The 20664-nt window shown below is 39.1% G+C and overlaps 3 protein-coding genes across 4 annotated transcripts; 1 reads left to right on the top strand and 2 right to left on the bottom strand.

Annotated features, from left to right (window-relative positions):
- The first annotated feature begins 2991 nt into the window (after nucleotides 1-2991).
- Nucleotides 2992-5933, top strand: atp5mf (ATP synthase membrane subunit f). The gene is made up of 4 exons (XM_040123636.1): nucleotides 2992-3097; nucleotides 4305-4412; nucleotides 5468-5584; nucleotides 5776-5933. The coding sequence occupies exons 1-4, from the start codon at nucleotides 3082-3084 to the stop codon at nucleotides 5802-5804; spliced, it is 270 nt and encodes an 89-aa protein (XP_039979570.1). The 5' UTR covers nucleotides 2992-3081; the 3' UTR covers nucleotides 5805-5933.
- Nucleotides 5934-6069: 136 nt separating this feature from the next.
- On the bottom strand, nucleotides 6070-10949 carry cpsf4 (cleavage and polyadenylation specific factor 4). The gene is made up of 8 exons (XM_040123635.1): nucleotides 10386-10949; nucleotides 10202-10252; nucleotides 9105-9257; nucleotides 8845-8940; nucleotides 8601-8694; nucleotides 8343-8415; nucleotides 7939-8100; nucleotides 6070-6948 (listed from the first exon to the last, which is right to left on the bottom strand). Exons 1-8 carry the CDS (start codon nucleotides 10486-10488, stop codon nucleotides 6880-6882), a joined length of 801 nt encoding a protein of 266 aa, XP_039979569.1. The 5' UTR covers nucleotides 10489-10949; the 3' UTR covers nucleotides 6070-6879.
- A 3512-nt stretch (nucleotides 10950-14461) lies between these two features.
- shmt1 (serine hydroxymethyltransferase 1 (soluble)) lies at nucleotides 14462-20586 on the bottom strand. Of its 2 annotated transcripts, none has more exons than XM_040123998.1 (12): nucleotides 20318-20586; nucleotides 19302-19428; nucleotides 18866-19011; nucleotides 18614-18729; nucleotides 18259-18419; nucleotides 17044-17125; nucleotides 16708-16920; nucleotides 16439-16552; nucleotides 16202-16324; nucleotides 15435-15551; nucleotides 15083-15193; nucleotides 14462-14901 (listed from the first exon to the last, which is right to left on the bottom strand). In XM_040123998.1, the coding sequence occupies exons 2-12, from the start codon at nucleotides 19392-19394 to the stop codon at nucleotides 14729-14731; spliced, it is 1449 nt and encodes a 482-aa protein (XP_039979932.1). In that variant the 5' UTR covers nucleotides 19395-19428; nucleotides 20318-20586; the 3' UTR covers nucleotides 14462-14728. The 2 variants fall into 2 exon arrangements, with proteins under 2 accessions (XP_039979932.1, XP_039979933.1); XM_040123999.1 differs by lacking the exon at nucleotides 20318-20586 and adding an exon at nucleotides 19660-20070.
- Nucleotides 20587-20664: the final 78 nt, after the last annotated feature.

Here is a 20664-nt window from a genome sequence, read left to right as displayed (position 1 = left end):
ATCTTAATTTAGCATAAAGATCAGAAACAGCTAGCCTGGCTTTGTCCTAAGGTGGGTGCAGTTACGTCATGGAGCCTTTCGTCACCTCGAAGTTGCCAGGCAAACATCTCCATCTCCAGAGACTCCAGAAAATCACTGGCCTAGCCAAACAGTAATTACATTTCAAAAGTAAGCTTAAAGACTATTATAAAATTTGGGACCTGTTCTTGCAATATATAGAAAACAGTAAATCAAGACTGGCCAAATATACTGTGTCCATGGTTTTCTGTTCCACTGTGAACCATTACAAAAAAATAAACAAACATATGTTCAAAAAAAAAAGTTGCAGGCCGTAAAACAAAAACCATGAGTTAAAAGACAATAAAAAGCTTGATAGAGCTGAGAGAGAATGAGCAGTCAGGTGATTCTCCGTGGGTTTGTCACCACTAAAATACTGATTACAGCCATTTCGAATTAAATTCAGTTCCAAAGTTATAGCTCTGTAATAAAAAGTCTTTTAAAAGCTTTTATTTACAGCTATTTCTGTTTGATGCAGTGTTATCTAAGAGACTTGTTGGTGATCATTTTTCAATATACTAACCATAATTTTGATTTCACTTAAACTTATAGCCAGAGGTCACATCTTTTGAGCGCCTTATTTTTCTTTTTGCTCTCATCTTGAGCCACAGAACATAACCGGGATGATCAAAGGGGCCAAATTCCTTACAATTATTATTTCATCCATACATATAGAAGACAGAATAAAAACCTCTGTGCTGCTACAAAGCCAAACACAGGCTACTTTTATGACAGTTGGACAAGGTCAAGTCTCTGACTGGGCTGTTTGGTGTCAGTCAAATCTGGCAACAGTAGAGCGAAGAGAAAAGAGGAAAAGAAACATTTGGGTCAACATGTTGTAAAAAGAGCTGAATCATCATCGAAAATTAATCCTGGTAAATACTCATCCGTGTTCAACACACACACACACACACACACACACACACACACACACACACACACAATGCATTCATCTAGCCACCTACGGGAAAGAGAACATAAAGATAAAAGGGGGAAAAAGCACAGTGAGCGCTGGACATCTATTTGAGTCCTCAATCTAATGAAAGTCATTAGAGGGAAACGGGAAAATCAGTCTAATAAAGGAAAGAGGTTGCTGCTCAGTCTTGGGTGAAGGCCGAAACCACAACTACACACCCTAATTCACTCAATGTGTGTGTGTGTGTATGAGAGAGAGCGAGAGAGAGAGGGAGAGGGAGAGAGATGAGATAGAGAAGAGAGTATTGATCGGTGGGCGTGTTGGGAATAGGAGCTGAACTACAACGACACCACCTCTGCCACTCACACACAAACACACACAAGATCTTAACTATATCTTCAGGTACATTATGGATACCATTGCTACCGGCTGCTCATTGATCAGCTGCTTTCTCTTGAAAAAAAAAAAAAAGACTTCTCTGGTTGAGAGTCAGGAGACACCAGAGTAGTAAAACCCTTCAGGTCACTATTTCAAAATACACGAGATCTGACACACTGTGCTTTCTAAAGAAGAGAGAGTTTTAACGTGGGATTGTACAAAAAAAAGAGGAATCAGAAAATGATATTTCCTTTTTTATTCTACTAACACTAAAGAACAATCAGTGTTATATATTTTTGCAATTATTTCATGAGGTACAGTATAATATACATTGTGATGTTTGATTCTGCTGTGTTTTATTTCCTTCTGCCTATGTTCTTGGGAAGATCTACATTAACGTGATTGGCATCTACACACACGAAAATACAAAATTCAAAGCTGTGTAAACAAAACCCTACATTAAGGCACTGGTTTCCAACCTTATTGGCTTGTGACTCCTTAATATTAAGCAATGTCTACTTGCAACCCATCATTAACAGTTACATTGGTCTGTAGGTTCTGGCAAGGGCTGCAATCAATGATTATTTTCTTTGTCTATTACTCTGCCCAATAGTTTGTTAATTACTCATTTAGTTGATAAAATGACAGAAAACAGTTTCCCAGAACCCAGGGTGACTTCTTTAAAATGCCAGTTGTGTTTGAACAACAATTCAAAATCTAAAGATATTCAGTTTGAAGTAATGCAAGACCAAGGACCAGCACATTTTTTGGCATTTTCCCTTCAAAAATAATTTAAATTATTAAAACTATCACAATTGTTGCAGAATAATTTTCTGTAACTTGATTAATTGGATAATTGTTTTAGCTCTCAGCCTTAAGAGGTAAAATTATACAGTATTTCATGAGACAATAAAGCAAAGAAAAAACATCTGAAAAAAATACATCCAGTTTTGTGTCGCAAATGTCTTTCTTTGTGCTTTCCTATCCTGTTTGTCTACCGAACTCTAATAATTACCTTTTGACCCTGCTTGAGGGCTGTTTGGAAGCACTGTATTAAGGCATTTATAAACATTCAAATGAGAAACAGTGTAGAACAGCTGGAACCAGTGTCTTCTCAGACACAAAAAAGACATTTTATACATCAGTTATTGTAAAACATTTCGGAATTGAAAATAAAGGATGAAATAATATTTCATTAATTAAAATCGCATAATTACTGCCTGGAGAGCTCCCACACAAATTCTGCAAGGTTTACACTGAGGAGCATGCATTCCTCCTCTTTTTCATAATCTGAGAAGTCTATAAATGGTCCCCAAACATTTTCAGATTTATCTTGTTTTCCTTTCGATATAAAAATGGCATTTTATACTGGAAGAGTTAATAGTATTTGTCAAGCCGATTGTTTAATACTTGGTCTGTTAGTCTTTTTCCAAACAGTGCTGTCAGTCTTCTTGCATACAGAAAACACAGATCTATCATTATTATTCCCTTTTGATGAAGTTCTTCTGGAAACACCCCCATTTTAAAAAAACCTCAGGATCCGTTCAAATGCTTTTACAAATAACAGCAGAGCGTTAGAATTGTAAATGCTTTGGGTCTTGGTCTTGTCGGGTCTCGTTTAATTCTGCTGTCCTCTGGCGGATATATTAAAGAACTACATCCTTTCCCATAATGCACTTCCTCCTTTTATTCCCGTCAGTCTCTGCTGCAAACTCCTTGCACCAGTCAAGATGGCGGATAGACCAGGTAACACATCGTGTCCTCTGCTGAAATAATCCCAGTTTATCTCTGTTCTGTGCTTTGTTGTCGGTATATGTTCATGTTTCCAGAGCCTGCGTGTGTTTTTTTATTCTGTCAGACCGTTAGTGAGTCACGCGAAGGTCTCTGTCTGACCGAAGGCCGCACTGAATCCTCTGAGTCACGTCAAGGACTTTGCGTGTCATTGGTAGATTAGCAGGTAAAGTTAACCTGCGAGACGCTTTTGGACATTAAACTGTCCTGTTCAGCGGCCAGAAACTTTGATTTTAAACAGCAGTTTGGCTGAAGCTATTACACTTATGTTCCAGTTGTATGTTTAAATTAAGTAACCGTAGCTTTTGGCTAGCTTAGACGGTAGCCTGGAAACCCAGTGTCTGCCCCGAACCGTGATCATTTCTTCGTTTGATTTTAATTTGCAAACGGTAGGTTAAGAATGCTTCATTCATTATACCCGTAATATGACAACACACTCCTGGTAAATGTCAAATGTGGCCCCACAGTATAAAGTTGGCTCCAGAGGTGGAAAGTAAGAGCAGATATAAGTGAGTCTGTTTGTGTATTTCAATGTAAAAGTTAGCCACTTCAACTTCACTTGTATACTGTATGTGTAGACTGAATACTTTTGCTTGACTGCTTTTCAGAAGACGAAATTGTCGACTACTTTGCAGGATTAAGGACTGTAACCAGTGATTAGACTGCTGACTATTTTCTTGAGTAATACTTTTGCCTTTAAATGTCAGAAAATAATGAAAAATGCCCATCATAGGTCCTGAGTCCGAGGTGACATCTTCACATTGCCCTTTTTGTGTGAGCGTGCAAAATCCAACTATATTCAGTGTACTAACGCATAAAACAAAGAAATGTTCCAAATCTTCAAATTTCAGATACAGAAACCAGTAAATGTTTGGCGTTTTTGCTTGAAAAATCATCACAAGTAACCAATTGTTGAAATTGTTGCTGTTTTAATATTCTGTTAATTAACTAAATTACATCGTTTTTGCTCCTTGCAGAATTACTTTTTTATAAGTTAATTATTGAAAAATGAAATTTGCTATATTAGTCAGGCCTGAGGATCAGAGCTGTTCCTTTGACTGCTGGAGGCCCGTCAAAATCAGAGCACACTACCAGAGCTATGGCAAGTTTTGCTCAGTATGGGCGATGTGTAACTGAAATTTTGTTGCTGTCTTGTGACCAGTTCCCGTAGCTGAGAAGCGACTGATGGATGTGAAGCTGGGTGAGCTGGGAAGCTGGTTTGGAGGTCGAGACTTCACTCCCAATGGCATCATCTCAGCGATCCGCAGGGGTGAGCAAACCTGTTCCAACTGAAACTTTATTCAGGATCCAAAAAAAAGCTCTTTGTCCTCTTACCTCTTCCGCTCTGATTCTGGTTCCTCAGCTTCAGTTTCAAGTACAAAACAGGAGTGGAGTTTTCAATTTTCAACATTCAAAAAGTTTGTAGCTCCTAAAACTTTTTTTTTTTTTTTATTTCTCAGGGACTAAATCTGTTTCGGCAGCACAGTTCACAAGAAATCACATCATAGAAAAGTCCTTTCACAAAAATTTGAGCTACAATCAGAAATCATTATTTAATACTAAATATTCAGGGAACATATAGTATGTTGTGCTTTAATTCTCATCAGCATTCACAACATACTGGCAATTTGCAACTGCTGTTAAAGGTTGTTGGTTCAGAATTGTTTAACGGCAGATTAGGAGCAATAGGAGCAATAATCTCACAACATTGGAAAAGTAGCTCCCAAAAGGTAATTGGCATTGTTGCACCATTGTTTTACCTGGTAAAACTTGTGCTGTGGGTAGAAATACCCTATCAAAGAATGATTTGTTAGGTCAAATGAAAACATTATCACTATATTTACACAAAGATGGGGTTCAATGCAAATACAATCAACTGAAAAGTCAATATTTTCCATTATTTCTCATGTAAGAAATCAATGATACAGTTTATGCAATTTGTCATCTAAATTTGTTCCCTGTGCTGCATTGATGAATATATTAATTCACAATCACTGACACAGACTAGTCAACTGCGTGTATCACTGTGGACATTTAAGCAATCATGAAACATAATGTCATCAATAGCAATGGGGTCAACCAATCTTAGCAAGATAAGACACTTTGTGAATACAGCCCCAGTAGTAGACAAAGGATGGGGAAATGTATTGACTCAGTTTATCAAGGGATTCAAACCTGTGAATTCTTAATCACAAAGATTACACATGCTGTCTTTCTGCCATATATTTCCCCTTTTACCATGTTCACTCACATGTTGTTAAAATCTCATCATGTTGCAGTTCACCTTTGTTAATGCTGCTTTTGTTGTTTTTTTGCCTCCTCCAGGCCATGACAGATACTACAACAAGTACATTAATGTGAAGAAGGGAGGCATCGGTGGTGTAGCTATGTTGCTGGCTGGCTACGTGGCCATCAGCTACCTGTGGGAATACGACCACATCAGTAAGAAATGCATACACTCTTACTTTCTACTTGATGTCCTACCTTTTGCTAAACTTGTTTTCTAAGAGCAAATGTAACTTCTCCAATATTTGATTTCTACACTCGTGTCTGTCTACAGCAAATCACTGATGTGAAAAATTAATTTTAAATTGATTTTTTAACATCCTTCTTTTCTCCATCCTCTCTTGCAGAACACGATCGCTGGAGGAAGTACCATTAAACCCCCTTCAGCAGCCATCAGACTTCCAGGGGTTGAACTTGGATCTCTTTGCTCCCCCTGCTCTTTCTACTCTCAGCTCTGTTGTGTTAATATGTGACTGTTGTGACAAATAAACAATATAAAGATTTATAGTTGTATATCATGTTTGGGTGTCTACATCTACAGCTGCTATTGGTTATTCAACTATCAGTTACCCTATGTAATAAGACTTTTATAAACAGTGGCTGTCTCACTATTGTAGTAACATGAATGCAAGTGTAACAGGTAAATCTGTAACAAGAACATTTATTTGCGCACACTGTATAGATTGTAAGAATATGTTCAGACTGTGTCAACTGACTGTCAAAACAATGAAAATCATGCTCAGATACAATTTGAGCTGAACCAAAGTTCTTTACCCCACACTTTTCTTAGTTAAAATCTGAATGACCTGTGTGTTCAGATCTAATAACACAGGGCCTCCACATATAATGGTAAATATCTCCAGGATTTTAAATGTTTGCAAAAAACCACAATTATGTAGTTACAGTAAAAGTAAAATTTGAGGCATTGTGTGTAGTAAATAGATTTCAGGTAGTGATACAGGGTAGATTTGGGCTCTAATCACAGTTTGAGTACAAAAAGCCTTAATTGACATTCCTGCTAGCATTTTCACTTTTTTTTTGTTATTTTTTAAATTAATATTGTCAGACAGATGTACTTGAATTGGCAGGCTAGAAGCATCGGTCTGGTATCAAAGATGCAGTCATGTGACCCAAGGAAACAAGTATCAGCACCATGTTACAGCACTGCACCTCTGTGGAGATACTTGCTGCAGGCTGGACCCTGGGTGTGATGTCTATTTAAATGCCTCCTTCTTCACAGTCACGTCATTCAACCAGAGCCACACCGGTGTGACCTCAGTATCGTTTCTGTTCCATGTCATTTTCATGTATCCACAGTTTGTAAGAGGCAAAAAAAAAAGTCTTTAAGTTCAACTTTAGCCTGTGGAGCAGAGGGGCTTCCTCTCATCTCCTCTGCTCCCATCAGGGGAGCGAGCTGCAGCACTGTGGTTTCTGGACCTCGAGGCTGAGGATTACTGTCCGCTCAGGAAGGCAAGATGGCCTTTAGTGCATTTGTTGGCATAGTGGCCCTTCTCACCACACTGCAGACACAGGGAAGACAAAAGGATGAAGATATAAATGGCTCCTTATTAAAAGATAAGACATCTGGACGTCACACAGAAAAGATGGAGTGAGTGCTTGTATATTAGTTACAAATAATTATTGGATGTTCAAGCTTGTTGGTGCATTACAAAGAAAAGGAGCAAATGTTCACATTTGTGAAGATGTACCAAGCAAAAGTTTGGAACTGAATTTAAAAATGTAGTTTTCTGTCAATTGACCACTTGTTGATCCCCCATATAATGCCAAATTAGACTAGTAGGCTAATTTTCCGTTTTCACCATATTGCATCGGATAGAGTAGATGACAGCAAAATAACCCAAAATATTTTTCTAGGAATAGAAAGTAAAGAAAAAAATGGAAAAAGAAAAACTAATTTACTGATTGTGCAGCAGTCTTCAGTAAATAGTAAAAAGATCTAATTTTTATCCAATTCTTTTTACCCCAAATACATACATTTCATACCTTTTAAAAATTCACACCTTTTAAAAAAAATAAAATTATTAATAACGAGTCATTTTATGTTAAGTTGAAGAAGCAAACTTCAGTTTGTATTAAGCTGTATATGTGCTATACCTCAATTTTTCTGTAGAAAAACCTAAGTATAAAAATTACGATTCAATATTTTACCTTGGGTTATGTGTCTGACTATTTCCTGGCCGCCAGTTGCCAAGCAACCAGCAGAGACTCTAGGAAGTCACTGTTCCCATCCTTAGAAAGAGTCCTGCATGTAACTTCCTGTGAAAATGGCTGCTGGCGGTAACTTCATGTTTACTCAACAGATATGAGTGATATCAATTTTCCCATCTAACTCCGAGCCATAGAACAAATAAATCTATTTACCAAAATGTCAAACCGCAGCTTTAAGGTAGCTAACCAGCCTTGATATTTTATACAGTGAGAGACTGGTGTCAAAACCATATTTTGAGCACACAAGGCCACATTAACAGACAAATGTTCAGAAGACTCACCTTGTAGCAGGTGACCTGGTCCAGTGGACGAGGCCCTCTGTTGGTGGTCAGGTTATTTTGCTGAGCAGCACCCATTGCTGTATTGTTCTGCGGCCGCTGGCCGGGACTGGAGTTGGTCAACTGGATTAGAGAGAGCGACGAACGGCCGATGGTAGGCACAGGCTGCAGCAGGACACAAGTAAAGAAAAACTGTTCAGCCACAAAGTAGTGGGTAAATAACACGCAGCAGTGCGCTGAGGTAAAAGCTTCAGCAGTTCCCAACGTGACAACTGTCAAGTGGGTCGTTTCATTTCGACCAGACACTGTGCTACCTGAAAGAATTAGATAAATCTGCGCAGACAATACAAATAATATACAACCAGATGTGTGTAGTGGGTGTTTGTGTGTTTAGTGTATCCTCTCACCTTTGTCTGGTTCTGGGTTTGCTGTGGTAGAGGAGGCTGTTCAGAAGCTCCCATTGGCAATTCAAAACGAGGGCTGCAGAAGAAAATCTCACCATTAAATCTATGTAAGTGTAGGGTGAAGTCTCCAATTATTTAGATTTTATTGCTTACTCTATCTTGTATTATTAATATTTCACTGGATGACATAATTCATCGTAAACTGTTCTTAGGCTAAAAAGAGAAGTATCATGTAGGAATCAAATAAAAAGGATAACATACTGCATAAATTTACAGGATTTTCCTTCTGGACAGAAGCCCACCAGGTAATTCACACAGATCACCCTTCTCGTGTGTCTGTGTCTGCAGTCGGGACCTGAGAAAGGAAGATGGACAGAAAGCCCGGAACAGAAACACGAAAACATAGATGGTTGAGAGAAAGTAGAGAGGTTGTTTTGCTGCTGATGAAGAAGTTCAAACCAGCAGGGGTAGACTGTGCGTATAAATACAGCGTTCCGGGACCTACCGTGTTTGCAGAAGCCTCGGTCATACCAAGGACAGTCTTTGATCTTTGACTCTGGATCGATGTGCAGGAATGGACATTCCTTGTTGCTACACTCACCTGCGAGGGTCATCACACAAATGAAAACAGAGACAAACAGGCTCAAATTATTAACCAGCACAGCAGAAAGGAGACATTATAGCAACTGGATGCTGCTTATCAACAGTCAGAAGGCAAACACAAACATTGAACTCATCTGTGCGATTTTGAGAAAGTCAACGAACCAAACTTTGAGTAGAAGTAGCATTCAGGCATCTTGGTCATGTCGTATTCATGGAGAAACTCGCACTGGTCTCCCTTCTTACACAGACCTCGGAGCCAGTGCTTACACACCACCGTCTTCTCTCCACTAATGTGACGGAATGGACACATCCCCCCTGAGAATGGAAAGAAATAACCATCAAGAAACAACTGCACAAGTTTCCTAATTCATACTAACTGGGCAGTCTTGCCAATTGCTGATCTTAAAAAAAAAAAAAAAAAAAAAAAAGTGTGTCGCTCAAATCCAACACCAGGTTACAAGAGAGTTAAGTATTTTCTATTTTCTATGGTCTTCAGTTACTACTTATTTAAAGTCGTCACTTCCTGCTGCCCTTTTTTCATAGTAAAAGCTTTCCCACTAACATTAGATAGAGGATTTTATTTAGAGGCAGCCACAGGAAATGCATCTGACTGATCACTAAGGTTATTTACAACCATTATTTTTCAATATACCTTGGTTTACACAACAAATGGACATTTTAAGTGCTTTTTTCTCCTGTAGGTCAGTTTCTAAATAGTGAATGGAGGAATGTTAAAAGAAACAGCAACTACGAGTAGGTTGGACGCACACCTCCGACACATCATTGAAGTAAACTCGCCTTTTATTTCTCCGTCCTGAGCTATTATTTAATCATGAGAAGTGCTACTTGATTGGAAAAGGATAGTGGCCCCTGACATGTGTGTTTACCTGGCAGGAAGGCTCTTATGAAAAGATGGTACTGGTTGCATTATGAGAAGTTTAAACTTAAACTTATGGTCCCGGGTTTTTCAAGCTTGACTCACACTAGTGACTAAAAGTGCCTTCTCTGGCTCAGTTTTGACCATTAAAAAAAAAAAAAAAAAAAAAATCTATATCTTGTGAGTCCCCCACCTTTATGGAAGTGAAACACTAAATTGTTGGAATATCCCTTTAAAGTCATTTCCCATGGCACTGATCTCTCACTGTCAGTCACATGTATTTAGTTATTCTCATTATGGGTGACTGCATCATTTGCAGCACAGCTTCATGCAGATCTAAGATTCCCACAGCTGCTGAAATGTTGTCATGTTTTGTTTTTACCTTTCAGACAAGCTGCTCTCATGAAGAACTCACACACAGCTGAGCCGGATTCTGCAGAAAGACACATTGTTACAACCTTAATAATGGCAAGAGACTGGGGGCACACCAATCTGACACGAACAGAGTCACAGCCGCTATAATTTACCTACAGCGGCTATGTACCAGCTAGCACCCAAGCACTTACTGTCCATGCCGGGGAAAGGCAGAGGCTGTGCTCCCAGCTGCTGCTCCACAGCGATCTCCAAGTCGAACTTGATGTGATCCACGTTTGCCAGTAGCTCCTGCATATCTGCATGCGTTTGTTTGCCGCGCGGCTGTCAGAGAAATGCCCGTTTCTGTTAGCTAGCTTTAAGTTGAGCTAGTTAGCTAGTGACTTCTTCATCAGCCAGCTAAAGTGGCTAACGAGGCTAGCCGAGCTAACCGATACTCTAACAACAATCAACGAGCTCCCCAACGAGAAACTACAACAGCTGCTTTTCTTTTGTAGTTTTAAGGTGCTGTTTTAGATAAACACCCTAGACACTGGTCGGTGTGTAACTTTTTGTTTGTCATGGAACTGTTCCTTGTCCTCAACAGTCGCTGTGAGGCGCGCAGACTGAACTCTGACCCGACAAAAGACTCGACTAAACGATCACCGAGGGGTTTGGTTAACTCACACCAGATATGCTCTTTCTACTGGTTTAAATCAGTTTCTCAATAACATTTTGTGGAGAAATTAACATTGTAAAAAAAAATTGATTACATAGCAGAATAAATGTATGGAGCCCAGGAGGTGTGATGAAGAGAAAAAAAACTAATTTGTTCACAAAATTTAGTAAACCATGCCCTAAAATTAGTAATTTGCTCCTCATTGTTCACATGCAGGAGTGCTTGCCTTTTGTTCCTTTTGGAACCCCAGGATGGGCTGATGAAAGTCACTCTCATTAGAGTCTAACAACCCTGTTTGCTGCAGGTTTGGAAAACCTTAAAAACTTTCCATTTGGCAGAGCTGGTGATGCAAGTAGTCTTCACGTCTGGCAAGGTTGATAGTTCCCTTGGTACTGTCTTGCACCAGGGCCCATTTGTATCTGGAAGCTGGATCATCTCTGAAACCTTGAGGGTTGGCTTTGCGTCTGGCTGGGTAAAGCCCCAGGTAGACTTCATGTCTGGCGAGGCTGTCAAAGCCGTTAGTAGCATCTTGCATCTGGGCCTATTTGTACATATCTGGTAGCTAGATTGTCCCATTGTAATCTGGAGGGCTGGCAAAGCTACAGGTAGCCTTCCTATGCATCTGGCAGGGTTGGCAATGACTTAGGCAACATCTTCCACCACCTTTTTAACATCTGACTTTTTATATTCCTTTTTCTTCTTAATAATAATTCCCTTTCATAATGATGGATAAGATACCTAAATGCATTTGTATAGCACTTTCATCCAAAGCACTTTACAATGTACCTCTCACAGCTAACAATCTAGGGTCCCCTCTTTCCCTGATCTAGGTGAGATCACACTTTATTGCCGCTCATTTGTATTGAACAGAGCAAATTGAGACATTCCATCCATCAATCCAGCTATAACTATTCTGCTTTCCCTTTCAAGGGTCTTTTGGGGGTTGCAGCTGATCCAAGGTGACACTGGGCTGGTACACCCTGGAGGCACGCCACTCAGTCACAGGGCTGATACATAGAGACAGAAAACAAATCACATCCTTCCCTATGGGCAATTTGGAGTGACCAACCTAACCTGTGAGTCTTCGGATACCTTTGAACTCAGACCCTGCAAGAAAACCCAGACAGGCCCAAGGAATACATGCAAGACCAGAACCTTCTTGCGGTGAGACAACAATGCTGAGCACTGCTGCTTGAAATACTTCAATGCCTCCCTACAGTGGTACTACAGGGAGGACCCTGTCCCGGTCTGACTTGCCAGGACTTACAATATCCCATCAAGCCCATGTATGCTAGCCTGGGGTTTAGTGGGGTTGTTGCTGAAAGAGGAGCCAGGGGTTGAAAAAAAAAACACCGTGCAAGTAATAGGAAATGTTCTACCACATGAGCCACTGCTCATGACATAATGTGAGAGAAAAGGTCAGTATGGGTGTCTGACATACAAAGAAAATTACCTATTATATCCCGTTAAATAAAGACATAAAAACTGTGTAAAGTATCTTACATACAATATACCTGTTTATAAATTAACTATGCAACTCCATTTATTCAATCATTCAACAACTATTTTACCCTGTTTTCTGTTATTCTTTGATTTTTTTTACCAAGTTCAAGATATCCATGCTGAGGTAAGTTAACGATTATTAATGTTAACCTGCAAATTTTAATTTTGCTTATTCAATGCCTCAGAGATGATTTCTCTTACCCACTGTTATTCTTTGATGTATTTTTTCTTTCGAAGGTGTAGATGTAGACTCTTACCAATGGCAAATTAATGCTTAATGGCCACATTAACAACTGTCTCCTGCAAGTCTTCATATTACTTATTACTTCAGTAGTGTTAGTGCTGTTTCTTAATAATCTATCATTGGATTGCAGATCTGACAGAGCAGAGCTGTCTGACATGCTGAGTCAACCAGCAGAGCACTGAACCACTTTCAGCAGCATATGTCCTTCTAGGGACCAAACATAGTTTGAAGGACCCAGTGAGGACCATTACAACCTCTCAGCCCCTCCAGGCCCAACATCACCGTCTTCAGTTACCAGTCAAGAGGATGAGGAGCATCCTGACCCGACCTGCACAGAAGAGGTTGTCACCATGTGTTTCTTCTGTGCTAGTGGGTTTGGGAAGCTCCTCTCTCTCTCTCAAACACACACAGAGTAATCTTTCACCAATTCTTTGCTAAGAAATCAACCCTGTCAAGAAAGAGATGCAGTTTTGACTGAATGAGAAAACAATCAATTTTAAAAGATTAAAAGTATTGAGCTTTGTTACATTCAATACAGTATGTTACTATAGATGTATGTATACTGTTTGTGTCCTGAATAATACAATAATTATCATTTTATGTACAGTATATATTATACATAAGAAACTCTTCTGGGCCGGCAATTCAGCGAAATTCAGCAAAAGATCATAAAATTTGACTAACACACCGTAATTAGCCTCCATAGTGGACGAAAACTGTGGAGCCCCAAAGTGCTCAATATTACATAAATAAATAAATCAGACCATGAAATAATTCTATGGAAGCAGAGAACGGCCATGATTGCAATAATTTTATCTTATCCAGTCATCTCGATAGTTTACGAGCTAACTATTCCTTTGGCAAACAACAGGTGTTTGTTTTTTTTACATAACTTGATAAATATCTCAATTTTAAATGAAAACAAAATGTAGTTTTGTCAAGATAACAAATTACTTATTCTTCCATCTCATTACAATGTTTTTAATATAATAGCATTCGCTGACGGTTTTACCTACTGAAGCATCTGATTTGAATAGATAATGTCAGGTCCAGGAGATCCTTTTATTGATCATCAGTGGATCAGAGTGTGAAGAAATAGTGTTTCTGATAGACATGATTTTCTAACAGTTTTTCTCATATAACACTTCAGAGTGCAACTGTACAGAGAAATGCATTTCAGCTAGTGATCCTGCCATTATTGTTACTGGACTGCTTTGTTCTGAATACCCACTAACACAGATTACCGAGGCTGACCGTTGTGCCCATCACCTCTTTCTTTCTAACTTGACTGGCACTCATATGTTTGAGTACGTTTTCAATTACTAGCCCTGCTTGCGGCATGGCTCTGCATATGGAAATGTTGGGTTTGCCAGTCCACCACTTTGGTTCAGACTTAAAATATCTCAACTATTACTTGATGGATTACCATAAGATTTTGTGTTCCCCAGAGGATGAACCCTACTGGCTTTGATGATCCCCCAACTTTTCCTCCGGTGGTTTGTGGTATTGACTGATGTCTTAACAACTATTGGATGGATTGGCCTGAAATTTGGTCCACATATTCAGGAGAGAATAAGTATGTTTTCTACTTTCATCCAGTAGCCTCAAACTGAATCCCTTCATGACAGTTTGTTAATATTTCAGTCCAAGACACAACATAAATTTTGATGAGGCTTTGGTTTAAAAAGTGTCTGCAGTTTGCAGTCAAGCTGAAGGATCAAGCACAGAGACTATTATTCCATTTATTATGGTAACTTAAATTAGATGTAGAAATAGTGGTTTTATTATTTATCAAATTTATATGTACTGTCTGCTAGAAAAGTTTGGAATTTTAAATGTAGTACAAAAGAAATGGAGATTTCTGACAAGATTAAAGCTTAGATGTAATTATGATATCCAAGACTGAAGTTACAGCAGGGAAAGAAAAAAACAAAACAAAACATCTACAACAGCAAAGGCACTGTAACAATACTGAATAATTAAGACAAGTCTGTTCCAAGCTTTGGTGTGTATCCATCTTGATTTGAGAAGTGAAAAATTTAACACTCAAAACAAATATACACACAAAACACACCATCATAACTGCGAATGCTGGTTATAATCATCGGTCCAGCAGCCGAAATTGCCGCCCTCTACAGCTCAGGTAGGCCAGGCATGATGAACTGACCAGCAAAAGCCTCCACTTCGGCCCTGATCTCTGCTACCCGCTGCTGGAACTTCTCTCCCTGGGAAAATGCCTGAATGTACTCCTTCAAAGTGGCCTTGGGATCTAGACTTATCTGCACCTCCAAGGTCAGCTCAATACCTACAGGGGAAAGGAGAGTGGGGACTGAAATTTCATTTCTGCAAAATCAATATTTTGTTTTTTCGTCGTCATTTTCGTTTGGTGGTTGTTTCTTTAATCCACAGTTCAAACATCTCTCAGAGAATATTTGGAAGAGGCTACCCCCCCCCCCCCAATTAAAGGGGGATCTTTAAAAATTTACCTCTGTGAATGAACTCAGCCACCTTCCTGAAGTCCTCCTGTACCAAGCCTCTGGAGGTCAGAGCTGGAGAGCCAAACCTCAGACCACTAGGGCGCAAAGCACTCTTATCCCCTATGCAGACAGACATATGTGAAAAATTAGCAATTGCACATTGCAGGGAAAAAGACATGTAAAATGATTAAGAACAGCTACATTTTAGCTAGATTCCCCGAGAAAAAATAAAGATTAGTTTTCAGAAGAGTCCATTGCATATAAGTGCTAAGAAACACACACACACACACACACACACACACACACACACACACACACACACACACACACACACACACACACACACACACACACACACTACCTGGACAGGTATTCTTATTACAAGCAATGGCACAGGCTTCCAGAACCTTCTCAGCTCGTCCTCCATCAGTTCCCTTGCTGCGCAGGTTCAGCAGGATCAGATGGTTGTCAGAGCCGCCTACACAGGAAGAGACAGAAATACATTACATAGACCTTAAAGCTGAAAACTGCTTTCACAAACCACTTTTCAACTATACTATTAGTAAAAGAAAACACAAGCATCATTAAGCATGCTTTTAAAATTATATATCGTTATATATGGTTGTTTCAAGGCTAAAAAAAGCAGATTGAGTTTATCAGAGAAAAAAATTATTTGTAATTATTATTATTATGATGATGATTTCAATGCATCATAATAACAACATTGCATCTTGTAATTATAAGAAGGTCAACCAAGGCCTCATAATTATGATGAAAATTAGGAGGAAAATTATCTCACTATTTAAAAGGATTTTTTTTTTTTTTTTTTTTTAAACAATTAGTGTTAATGTGATCAGTCTAACCTGGGCCTTGTAGACTCCTGGAGAAACATCAAACAATGGACTTAAGATGCCCATGTAAAATGCTATACTAATTATTATGCAATTTACATTATCTAGTGACATCATAATCTCCACATGCTTTGGATTAAGGTGAAAAATAACGGCAAATTTCATTGCTATTTTTCTCATTTTTTTCTCCATGGTGAATGCAATATATAATGGCAATTGACAAAGAAGATAAGTTTTAATTAAATTTATGTTTGCAGAGAGGCACTGTGTCTCTTACCAGTGACAATCTTGTAGCCGTGGTCAATAAGGGCACTGGACAGAGCTTTACAGTTAGCAAGAACCTGTATCTGGTAGGCCTTGAACTCTGGTGTCATGGCTTGTTTGAGAGCTACGGCAACACCTGAGGACAGCCAGCCACAGACACACATAAGATAGATACTGACATAAATTGTTGGCTGTTGATATTAAACTGATAAACAAAGTCAAAGGGAGAAAAATGATGATGGAGGGTCACCTGCAATGGCGTGGTTGTGTGGTCCTCCCTGCAGCCCAGGAAATACAGCCTGATTGATCAAAGACTCAAAGTTGTAAAAAGTCTCATTCCCCTTGGCATCCACACTGCGCACACCTAGAGGAGGGAAAGCCAGACAGAGGCAAGAAAAATGGAAAATTAGATAGATGACAGGGTACCAATACAAAACGAAAAATAAAGTATTGATGACAAAACAAAAAAGATGAGTGGTTTTTGTTTGTTTGGTCAAAAGCGTCATATTCCATTTCTACCTTTCCTGTAAAAGATAAGTCCAGCACGGCAGCCACGCAGCGTCTTGTGTGTTGTTGTGGAAACAATGTCACAGTAGTCAAAGGGTGAAGGCACCACACCAGCTGCCACCAAGCCGCTGATGTGAGCCATGTCTCCCATCAGATATGCACCATTCTCATTAGCAATCTGCTTCATGCGGGCGTAGTCAAGGTTGCGGGAATAGCAGCTTGTTCCTGGAGATGATGAAGAGATGAATATGATGTTTTTAACTTCTTTGGATAAATAACACCTTCTTATTTCTAAAGGAAATCATTTGTTTTAATGTAAACTATGTGTGTGCGCACACATTAAAGGACCTGCAATGATGAGTTTGGGGTGGAACAGCCGTGCACATTCTTGCAGTCTGTCATAGTCAATGTAGCCAGTTTCTGGATTCACCTAGAAACAGTAAACCGTGTCAAGATAAATACACCCTAAAAGCTACATCACACAACATAAGCACAACGCTAAATATTTAAAGAATTGTACTTTGGATATAAGACCATTAGACGGAATCAACCTGAAATCCCTTTAAATAAAAACATCTTTGTTCCATTAGGATTTGAATTTTCCCCACATTTTACTCTCTCATTTCCTTTATTTATTTATGTATTCTTATACTGATTTGAACTAGTGTCACGTTTTTAAAAACCATTTTGTAATTTTTTTTAAATTTAATCCAAAAAAAAAAAAAAAAAAAAGTATTTGGATACTTACTATCTATTGATATCCAACTTATCTATCTACTTACTCAATATTGGGTGAACACTACTCTGGAAGTGTTTAATAATTGATGTTTCTCCAAGTGGAAAGCGAATCTTTTCTCCCTACAATTACATTCATACAAAGCCATTTTAAATTAGCTAAACATATTTTGAAAGAAACATAGTGCTACCTGGATTATATTTCAAATCAACATATCCGATAACATTCATACTGAAACGCAAAAATTTATGTTTTTACTCCCCCAATTCCGATTCCAATTCCCAGCTTTCATGAGGAGCCACAGGCCAATGCTATGTGCCCATACTCAAAATTAATCTTGTTTAGCTTAGTCCAGGACCCCCCTGTCAAGAAGTAACTACTCCAAACATAAAAATGTGTTTCAGAAAGCCACTTTTTAAAATAGATTCAAGTATTCTAGATGAACTCCTGGTTTAATTTATACCCAGTCCAAGAACCCAACAGTTAATATAGATTTAGAGAGGGGGGGGATTTAGTGAAGCTCATAGCAAGTTGTAAAGTAACATGGGAAACAAGAGAAAAGTTCATGTCATAAGTAAGACAGTATTTCTTAAAATTGAAATATGCCAGTTTTAACTGTACCTATTCTCAATCTGTGCTACTACCATTTTTTTTCCACAATAAGAGCATTGTGCCCTGATTTTCATGAATTTATTTCAGTTATTTGAGTATGTTTTATCTTAAACAGTGTGCAGTTATTGTTCACATCTTTGAGAAATTTGTAAACAACTTGTATCTAGATTCCTGAATGAGTGTGTCTTGACAAAGCACATATGGTTGCTTTGTACCTTATACGGCATGGACTCAAAGAAAATGGACGTTGCTGAGATTTTCTTCTTGTCAGTCATGAAGCCATGTGTCAAGTGACCTCCATCAGGAAGGTCCAGACCCATGATCCTGCCGTGTGGCTCCACAACGGCCGTGTAGACAGCAAAGTTAGCAGGAGAACCTTGGAGAGAAGCATCAACAACAGTGTGACAAGTCAGAGAGAGGAACTAGGATGAAGATAATGGGAGGAAATGTAAAAAGCGAGGAGAACAGAAGAAAAGTTTGAGGAGTGAGAAAGGCAAAATACTGATCACAACAGTCAGGCTCCCCACCAGACATTAATTCAGTTTTGGATGTTAAATCATTATATGATACCCGAGTATGGCTGCACGTTGACTCCCCATTTCTCTGAGTCCAGACCATAGGCCTCCAGTGCCCTCTTCTGACAGAGTCTCTCTAGCTCATCAATATGCTCTGTACCTCCATAGTACCTGAACACACAGATCATACTGATTATTAAAGCTATAAATTTTACACCCCCCCCCCCGATTCCCAGTTTATTGATTAGGATGTAATCAAACACTGGGAATGTATCAATAATTTGACAAACTTGATGAATTCTTTTACCTCTGTCCAGGGTATCCCTCAGAGTACTTGTTGTTCATACAGGAACCGAGGGCCTCCAGAACAGCTCTGCTGGCAAAGTTCTCAGATGCTATCAGCTCCAGACCATATGTCTGCCTGTGCTTCTCTCTTTTTATGATGGAAAAGACCTGAAACAAACATATACAAACTGTGTCATTCAGGGGTACGATAACAATCTGTTACACAAGCCGTTTAATGAAAACAAAAAAAGCATAATAACAAATATAACAGTGAAATTAATCATCAGTTGAAGTTCTAAACAGATTTAGATGTCAAAACCAACCCCATGCAAAAAATAACCATAAATAGCTGTCCTTTAAGCTATATTTATGAAAGCAGTGTTAGTATTGGTGATCCTACTGAATCCAGTTTCCAGTATGTGGATGTGAACTACTTTTAACATCCACTGTACACAAACCTCAGAGTCATTGATGATCAGAGGCTCCAGCATCATCTTGTTGTGTGAGTCCCATGTTTCTTTGCTCACACTGTCGACTTTTGTTAAAGACATGGTTGTTGATTCTTTCGTCACACAAAACGGAGATCTAAAGGAGATCATTTTTAAGCATTCTTTGATTAGAGATAAGGTAAGAATCGCAGAGTAACATAAACATAAAAACAATTTCACAACCATATAAGCCAATATGAGTGATATCTAAAGAGTATACAATGATAACAAATGAGTGCTGCTGACAAATAGGCCACACAGATCTGTTATCACAGATCTATTAATACAGTCCAAAGCCTCAGACAAAGGAGGACACATGCAGCACCACCTGTTCCGTCGGCGGCAGTTTTGCAACTCTTCAGCTACGGCGCGATGTTGCCTCAGCAGTTAATCTTTGAACCGTTGCATAGAGTAAACAGTGAACTGCAGGAGACTGCATAACAGAGGTTATTTGGTAACTCAGATAACACCTTCACCCATCCATGAGGTGTACATGTAAGGAATCTTTATCTGAAGTGGCTCTTCCTGTCTACAAAGTTAAGCCACTGCAGGGGCAGTGTTTGAACAGCTAGCCGAGCCGATCACCTGACCTTTGTTAATTTTACGATATGCTCTGGTCTACAGACCCAGAAAGTTTGCAGCAAGGGGTAAATAGAAATGAATTGTAAAGTGGACACGTTTGGGAAACTTTCACAGTGGGGTGAGAAAGTGACAATGAATCTCTATCGTGAAAATATTAAACAGTGAATAGTCAAAACAACTAACTACTTATCTAGCTTGTTAATGTTGTTAGCAAAATTGCCAAATGTCATGTCAGTGCTGCCATTACCGCACCGCGGGAAAACAAACAAATAAAACGTTTTAAGGAAACATTTATATGGTTGTGGTTAAAAGTCACTTCTGGTAGCCACAACAAGGATTAACTTGCTAGTTTCCTCTGTGTGTTGATTTTCTTGTGCCAACGAAACATTAACTAACTGACTCACCCGTAGAAAGGAGACTCCAGCCGCTGTCAGATGCGAAGCTGAGCTGAAATCAGACACCCGCGCTTCAACATAAAGCTGCCTCCAAACCGAGGGTAAAGTCCGCCAAACTCTCCGCCAATCCGCTCTCTTTCTTCCTCGTTTTGGTGTTTGTCCGGCATATTAGTGCTTTACCGCCACCCTGTGATTGGCGTATGGGCCAGGGACCACTTCCCCTTTTCTCAACCTGCAATAATCAAGTCTCAGTGGAACTTATTGGGCTTTTCTTGTAAGTTGCTTTATGATCCTCTAGTGTCACAGAATCAGACGGGTCATATTTACATTTGGATCACAACTATCAGAATGTGTAA

This window comes from Xiphias gladius, chromosome 3 (genome assembly GCF_016859285.1).
Source record: "Xiphias gladius isolate SHS-SW01 ecotype Sanya breed wild chromosome 3, ASM1685928v1, whole genome shotgun sequence".
NCBI lineage: Eukaryota > Metazoa > Chordata > Actinopteri > Istiophoriformes > Xiphiidae > Xiphias > Xiphias gladius.
Note: the sequence above shows the minus strand (reverse complement) of the source record. Positions and strands in the feature narration are given on the sequence as shown.